The sequence below is a fragment of the Benincasa hispida genome, chromosome 4 (genome assembly GCF_009727055.1).
Source record: "Benincasa hispida cultivar B227 chromosome 4, ASM972705v1, whole genome shotgun sequence".
Taxonomy (NCBI): domain Eukaryota; kingdom Viridiplantae; phylum Streptophyta; class Magnoliopsida; order Cucurbitales; family Cucurbitaceae; genus Benincasa; species Benincasa hispida.
In genome coordinates, this window is record NC_052352.1 from 12,041,232 (window position 1) to 12,049,595 (window position 8,364).

Sequence of the window (8,364 nt, forward strand, 5' to 3'; positions counted from 1 at the left end):
TTCATATATGGTTATTACTCTTTGACATACAAAAGGTAGATATTTGATGCAAAAATAATATAAACGAATTCTTAATTTATTAAATTATGTGAAACAAAAGCTCTAAACAATTATTTTCCATATCCTTTCCCCTCGCATTTTTCTGTTTGAGGCCTTTATAATTATGATTAAGTGAAACAAAAGCTCTATAAACTTGTGTAAATCCTTATTTTAATGAATGTTCCTCCCAACAAATAAATAGTCGTTGTAATATTATATCTAAACACAATTACCTCTTTTGCAATACGTTAACATTTAGCATCAAAATATGAACATAAAACAAATTAGTGACACAAAGTTAAATTTGTTTGAATATTAATTATCAACATACCATGCACATCTTCTTGGATGCCATTTAGGGACCTTAAAACCAAATATATGGTCAACTCCAGCATTGATCTGATATGAAAATTTAGGGTTTCATTGTTTTTCCCTTTAAATTAAAATAAAAACTCTTTAGGTTACTCAGTCATCTTGACTTAACTCTACAAAATGACATGAATTCAAATCTTTTTTAGTCTCAAATTAGATTACCCTACCTACGAATTATTATAATAATCAAACCCAATCTCCAATTTTCTTACGCTTTCCCATTTGTCAAAAAAAAAAAAAAGCACCATATATGAGCAAGTTTATTTTCAACATAAATATATATACAATTAAAAAAAAGTTAGGGCATTTATGTTTGCTAAAGTCTGAAGCAACAAAATTAGGTAATGCTCTAATTTCGAGAGATTTCATGTAGGGGAAAAAAAAAGCTTTTGAGGTCAAATTACAGATCCCAATGAAGTTGTAGCTGTAATCCTTTAGCAAATTACACATGAGAGAAGAGAACAACCCTACTTTTTGAAACACTTTTCAATTCAACAGAAAAAATAAAACATCACTCAGAAAGGAAATTTGAGAGAGACTAATAATTCAGACAAAAGTCAGATAAAATTATAGAATTTAAAATCAATTCTACAATTGCTGAAGGTAATGACAATAATAATATCTAAATTCAGACATTTTTATGAGAAAATGAATATTGCAAAAATCTATTGGAGAAAACACTCTCCTTATTATCAGCTAATTTCAGACAATAAAGTTAGCGGTCGGAACTAAATTAAAAGACAGGATATACTTATATATAGTCATAATTAATCAGTTTCCAACCAACAATAAAAAAAGAAAAGAAAAAACCAAACATAACAATATTTATGTTTCTTCCCCCTAAAATTATTGTCTAAATCAAAGGAAAATCCAAACCCCAGCCTCCAAATTCACTCTATTGCTAAAAAGAGTCTATTTTTATTTAACTTTACATCATGTCCTAGCTCCATCATGATCATAATGCATTGTTATGATCTAATATCCTCAAATCATCAAACTTAGCTTCATATTCTTGAGTTGTAGTAGTAGCTGACACATCTTGCAGCAACATTTCTTCATAATTTGGAAGGCAAGAAGAAGAAATTTGAAGAGACCCCATTTGATCATTATTCCCACTCATTATCTGATGATCTCCATATAAAAATTCAAGTCCACACAAAACCCTCCTTGGATCTTCATAATTGGCCATGTTATAATTCTCAACCTCCACCATTTGGCTGTTGTTGCTACTACTTTCCCCTTGCATAATTGGCAAAAAATGACCATACTCATTTCCATTATTATTGTTACTACTATTATTATTATACACACTAATTTCTTGATCCATGAAATGAACTCCAAATTTGCTCAAATCATTTTCAATTGGCTTCCCAAAGGGAGGCAAATTGTTGTTGTTGTTGTAGTGAGGTGGTAAAGGGAGGTGCTGCTGCTGAGGCCAATAAGGAAGAATATTGTTCAATGAAAATATGGAATTATTATTCTCACCCATATGAGTTATTGTTGTTGTTGTGTTGTTGTTATTCTCTGATGATGATGATGTTCTCTTCATTTGTTGCATTTGCTTTAACCCATTTCCTCTACGAGTTATTGCTTGTTGATGATGATCTTTTCTTTGCTTCCCAAATAGCTTCTTCTTCAACCTTGTGTTCCAATAATTCTTTATATCATTATCTGTTCTTCCCGGTAATTGTGCTGCAATTATAGACCACCTATATTCCATTCCGAAAACACCATTTATGCATAACCCCAAATTTTTTCAAAAGAAAGATACGATCTTATTACGCATGTATGAAACGATATTACCTACTCAGAGAAATACAAAAAGAAGAATAATCCGTAAAAAGAGAGAGATATGGATGAGATATTTTTTAAAAAAGTGATGCAATAGGAGGACTTCTCAAGTGGTCACCGAACTTAGTACTACTTTTACCCAAACACTTAACTGTGGAGTTTTGATGAGATCTAGTGTGCATTAGTGTTGATATGATCACACCCATATTTCTATTTATAATATTAGATCACTCTACTAGACTCAGGAACTTAAATGGGATGATAAATTTGAAAATTAGTACAAAGTACATTTGGTTATCAATATTAATCAGGGGAAGAAATGAAATTGTTTAGGTGTTGTTTGGTAACCATTTGGTTTTTTGTTTTAATTTTAGAAAATTAAACTTACAAACACCCCTTTCACCTCTAAATTTCATGCTTTCTTATATACTCTTTACCCATGTTTTCAAAAATCAAGTCAAATTTTGAAAACTTAAAAACTCATTTTCAAAAATTTGTTCTTTTTTCCTTCTTTTTTTAGAATTTGACTAAGAATTCATCTCTTATATTTGAGCAACATGCAAACCAAAATGTGAGAAAATAGGCTTAATTTTCAAAAATAAAAAATGAAAAACGAAATGGTTACCAAACGAAGACTTAGATGTTGTGATAATATCTAAAATTACCCTCAAACAAAAACGATAGATCAATCATTTAATTGATATATATGTAGCTATATTTCATACCCTTTTTGAAACTGAAACCCTAATTAAGGCTGTAAAATGATTTGGGGTTTTTTTTATGGGAAATTTAAATGGAATAGAAAAAATAATTTTTTTAAAAAAAAAGTTACCTGCTTCCAATACTAACATAGAGACTACAAATGATTCTGTCTTCTTCTTCAGAGAAACCTCCATGCTTAATATTTGGACGAAGATAATTCAGCCATCTCAACCTACAGCTTTTCCCACATCTCTTAAGGCCTACTTTTTTTAAAAAAAAAATGATTTTTAATATAAGTTCATAAAATAGAAATCCAAAAGCAAAAAGAGATCATCACAAAACCACAAAAAGAAGAAAAAAAGAAAGAATAATTTTACCAATTTTTTGAGGCAAAGCAATCCAGTTGCCACCAGTTCCATGTTTCTCAATATAAGACTTGAGTTTTGCATCTTCTTCAGGGGACCATGGCCCTTTCTTAACATTGGCTTTGTCACAACAAGGAGCTCTTCCCATCTTCTTTTTTCTCTCTTTTTTTCCTTTCTCTCCTAATCCACAAAACTATGAATTATAAGAAAGAGAGAGAGAGAGAAATTTTTTTAAAAAAAAAAAAAAAAAAAGTGGGAAAAACATGGATGCTGAAAAGGCCAATCTGACTAAATATAAAAAGAAAGAAAGAAATAAAAAGGTGTGGCATAATGCAATAGAAAATTAAATGAAGGATGACAGAATAAGGAAAACAAGGATGTTTTCTTCTTGTCCTTTTATCACTATACCATAATAATTACTGTGTATTGTATGTACACATATGACATGACACTACATTTATATTTTTAAATAGAAAAGACAAAATAAATAAATAATAATATATACGTATTATTATTGGGAGTCGAGACATGCACTTTGAAACAACATTCTACGAACTCTATATATGAAAAAGTAGAATCCCACACACATGTAATGTAATAATACCTCAATTTGACCAAAAGTAACTGTCTAATCAAAATCTCATTTTAACTTTTTCTTTTTTACAATTCTTTCTAAAATATTGTTTCACTTGAGTTTTTTGTACTACCGTATGTATTTAATTTGTCTGGATCTCTTTTATGGTTGGTGGAAATGATAGACTATTACTCAAAATAAAACAACGATGCTTCAATTAATCCTTTCTTCCCTCCTTTTGACCTTTGATTTTTCTACTTTATCTCTATTATGTTTATCATTTTTTTTAGATGAAGTCTCATATTTATATAATATACTATCAAAGTGTATACAATTTTAAAAAAATAAATTCGACCCAAGAAACTTGAGAGATCAAGTTTAGGATCTCATATTGAAAAGGTGGATAGACCTTATAATCTTTGTAAGATAAATCATCAGTCATTTCTCTTCTTTTTCGTTGGTTTTGAAATGGAACTTCATGTTTATCTACGTCCCGTTTGGTAACTATTTCGTTTTTTGTTTTTGGTTTTTGAAAACCAAGCATATTTCCTTCTCATTTCTTTCAGTGGCATGCATCTTACTTAAGTACAATAGTTGAATTCCTAGCCAAATTCTAAAAATAATAACTAGTTTTTAAAACCTACTTTTTTTAGTTTTCAAATTTTGGTTTGGTTTAAAAGTAGATAAGAAATGAAGAAATCTGAGGTGAAAGTAATGTTCATAAATTTAATTTTAAAAAATAAAATGGTTACCAAACGGACCCTAATAATTTATCCCTATTGTAATTTATATAGGTAATTAGGAACCCCTTAAAAAAAAAACTATATACTAGTCTTTCTCTCTAGTTTCATAAGGGTGGTATAATTTTTTAATTATCTTATCCATTAAATTATAAGTTTGGATTGATGTTTTTTTAAAATCTACTTTTTGATGCTAAACACATGGATTTACATTTTAGATTCTTTATCCAGAAGGCAACATTGTAAAAGGAGACATTATTCTCTAATTATAAACTAATATTAATTTTCAATTATAATTATGAAAATACTAATTATATTGCATAGAAAGAAAGAGGAAATCCAAGTGTTGCAAAAGAACATGTGATGTCTACTAACATAATTTAATTTAGATGGAAAAATAATGAAAAGGGGTTTGTGTATTAAGACATTCTATAATTGAAAGGGAAAGTGTATATATATATATATATTTTCTTACTTTTTTCTTTATGAGCTTTAATGAAGAAAGAGAAACTCTCTCATTTATTCCAAGCTTCTTCAAGGAGGCAAGTAACAGGAACCCTAAAATGAAAAATGAAAAATAAAAATTGATTAGAGAGGAAAAAAAAAAAAAAAAGTCAAACATAAATATTTTAGTGATGGTAACATCTAAAGAAGAAAAGGGTATCTAGCTAAGTAATAGCTGTAGGGTTCTAGAAGGGTTAGAAAGAAAAGGATGAATTTAGAAGTAAATAAAATTAAAAGTCACACACTACACTGCCACTAACTAACTGATTATTGAAATTGTGTGGAAATTTGTTGCTTGTTTTTCCATCTTGGTAGGTCACCAAAATGACCAAAAGCACACATTATACAAAGACCTTTCAAAACCCAAGCCCAATTTCAATTAACTAATCACTACTTTTTTTTATTTTATCCAATTCATTAAACTAATATATACATATCCCTACTAATTTCATTATATTTTAATACATTAATGGGTCGTTTGATCCGCGGACATCCTAAATTCTCATGAGGTGGATATCTAGATTACCGTATTTGTTTTGTAGTATTGTGAGATGCTCTGACATCTGAAGATTCTCGGGCATTCTAATATGCTTAGACAAAAGGCATCCGGAGAGTTTTGGATCATGAGTTTTCTAGATTCCTGAGTTGAAAGCATTCCCATTTTACTTTTTTTTTCATTCATTTTTATTGTACTTTACATATATATTAATCTTCATTTGCATTATATAATTAATATAAATACTGTCAACTGTATATATTATATATTTTTAGTTATATTATAATTCTTATTATTTTTTAGCAATTTATTCTAATTTAAATTTAAATTTAAATTAATATTTATTTCATAAAAAATCTTAAATTATGATATATTATTTTGTTGAGAAAAATAAAATACAAAAATAATATAAATTGCATTAATTTTAAAAGAAATTTAAATTGATAAAAACAAATATGTTACATAAGTTCAAATTATGTCAAATTAATTATAAAGTAATAAATAGTCGTAAGGGCATTCTTGGAACTTTATGTAAATTTAAGTTATTCTTGAGTAGAAATCCAACAAAACAAATACAACTATCAAAATATTTCCAGATATTTGTAAAAATATTCATACAAAACAAACATGGTAATCTAAAGATACCAGACATACATAATTTCTAATATATATAATTTCGGACATTTAAGATTTCGGTTATTTACATTCCTAAAAAACATGAGTAAAAATGAAAGGAAAAAAAGTAAAAGAAAAAATTGTTACTTCAAGCAAAGAGTGTTTATTATAACAAAGAATTAGAAAAGTGTTTTTGGAATAAGATAATGAAAATATCAATTTATACCCTTACATATTTTGAGAGTTATTTCAGTTAAAATTCAAAATTAATAGTCGTATCAACTATTAAACTTTATTTTTTCTAATAAGTATATTAAATTAGACCTTTTTTCTTAATAATTATTTGAAGTCATTTTCTTTTGAATCCATTTAAAATTAGTTTAAAATCCCCTAAATAAAATTATTTTTTTCCGACAATTCAATCCAGGTAGCAAGAAAATTATCGCATAATTTTTTCTAAGTAAATAAAAAAAAAGTATAAAAACACAAAAGCACGTATGAAAAACCACTCTAATTTAATTAAAAAAAATACTATCATAGTATTTGATTTTGGCATTTCTCCCTAATTCATATTAAGTATAGCATTTCCTCCAGTTTTATATATTTAGACTGTATTGCAAGGTCTAAGAAACATCTCATTGAATTTGGAGATTCTTCCTATGGAATTAACCATCAACCAAAAATTTTAGTGAAAATTAACTATTATTTCTTTTTTTAAAAATCAATAAAATTCATTTAATCTAATTGAGTTTTTTTGAAAAGTTAAACGAAAAATAATTCTCCACAAAGAATTTGATCCCTACAGAAAAATCTCACTCTACTCTCCACAAAAGTTAATGCGGAAGAAGGAGAATGAAATGGGGTAAAAGACAAGGACGGTTAAACCATCCTCATCCCTTTTCCGCTCTATGAACATCCCAATTAATCTTTTTTTTTTTTTTTTCGATATCGAATTCATATATATATCTAAAGATGTGAACATGTTAGACGAGATTTTAAAACTTTGAAAGTAGATGCAATATCTCACCATAATTAGTACTCTATGATCCTTAACATTGAAATTCCTTTGGTTCCAATCATTTGCGGAATCAACATGAGCATAATATATTTGTATAACTTCCTTTAACGTTTGTGTCTAAAACTCTAAATTAATATTGAGGGAAGAAAATTGCAAAACTTTATAATTACATCTTCAAGAAGAGCGCCGTGAATATAATATGTTGCATGCTTGGTAGATTAATCAAGCTTATCGTAATTACAATAATCAGACTTTAATACATAAAATGTTATCTGATTTTATTTTATTTTATTAATTTGTAAAGTAATTTTCAAACATTGTGTGTGATCCAACTTTCAATTTGAAAGACAGTTATTGGATAATAAATGAGACAATTTGACTCATTATTGGTAGCTTCAAAGTGGGTTTGACTTGGTTGGCTTCTTTTTTTTCTTTTTCCAAATTAACCCATAGAATGTTGCTCTTTTTTGAATTATATGTTGAGTGATATTATTGAATTGATTATTAATCACTCCCTATATTGCTATACAACAGAAAGAGAGAATGTTAAATAATAAGGAGGAAAAAAAAAGTGCAAGGCAAATAAAATAATAATAATAATAAATTATTGAAATTCCTAAAAAGGTAGATAGCCCAGAGATGTTTAAACCAAACCCCCCAGAGGTAAAAACTGAAAAAAAAAATGATAAATAATAATAATCGCAATTATTTGGAAAGTGAAAGGACAAAAACAGTTTATTCGTTTAGGAGAAAAAAATTAGTAGAAAGCAGCCACCACCATAACGTTAACTGTCTCTCTCTCTCTCTCCTTTGAAAAGTAAACTCTAAACTTTGCTTCTCAAATCAACGGTAAATAGCAGGTAACATATTAATTATCATTTTAAAAATTGATGATCCAATTTTTACTACCTTAACTATATATCTTGAGTATATAATAACCTCGTTTAATCCTTGTTTTCCTTTTATGTTTTAAATATCAAGAATTATTAAGATTCTGTTTAGTAATCATTTTATTTTTTTATTTTTATTTTATAAAAACTATGCCTAATTTTCCATATTTTTTACAATAATTTACATTTTTCTTAAGTACAATGGTTGAATTCTTTGTCAAATTCCAGAAATAAAAACAAGTTTTTAAAAGCTACTTT

The 8,364-nt window shown here is 27.6% G+C and overlaps 1 protein-coding gene across 2 annotated transcripts; it reads right to left on the reverse strand.

Moving 5' to 3' along the window:
* Positions 1-1,142: 1,142 nt before the first annotated feature.
* Positions 1,143-3,440, reverse strand: LOC120076539 (transcription factor RAX3-like). Of its 2 annotated transcripts, none has more exons than XM_039030399.1 (3): positions 3,282-3,440; positions 3,035-3,164; positions 1,143-2,120 (listed from the first exon to the last, which is right to left on the reverse strand). In XM_039030399.1, the coding sequence occupies exons 1-3, from the start codon at positions 3,415-3,417 to the stop codon at positions 1,367-1,369; spliced, it is 1,020 nt and encodes a 339-aa protein (XP_038886327.1). In that variant the 5' UTR covers positions 3,418-3,440; the 3' UTR covers positions 1,143-1,366. The 2 variants fall into 2 exon arrangements, with proteins under 2 accessions (XP_038886327.1, XP_038886326.1); XM_039030398.1 differs by having other exon boundaries at positions 3,035-3,167.
* Positions 3,441-8,364: the final 4,924 nt, after the last annotated feature.

Bases quoted from the DNA above. Each gene is read 5' to 3' on its own strand.
- LOC120076539 (XM_039030398.1), bottom strand. From the start codon at position 3,417: ATGGGAAGAGCTCCTTGTTGTGACAAAGCCAATGTTAAGAAAGGGCCA. The intron at 3,168-3,281 runs GTAAAATTATTC...TTTTAAAAAAAG, and splicing joins TGCTTTGCCTCAAAAAATTG to TAGGCCTTAAGAGATGTGGG. The intron at 2,121-3,034 runs GTAACTTTTTTT...AATGGAATATAG, and splicing joins TATGTTAGTATTGGAAGCAG to GTGGTCTATAATTGCAGCAC.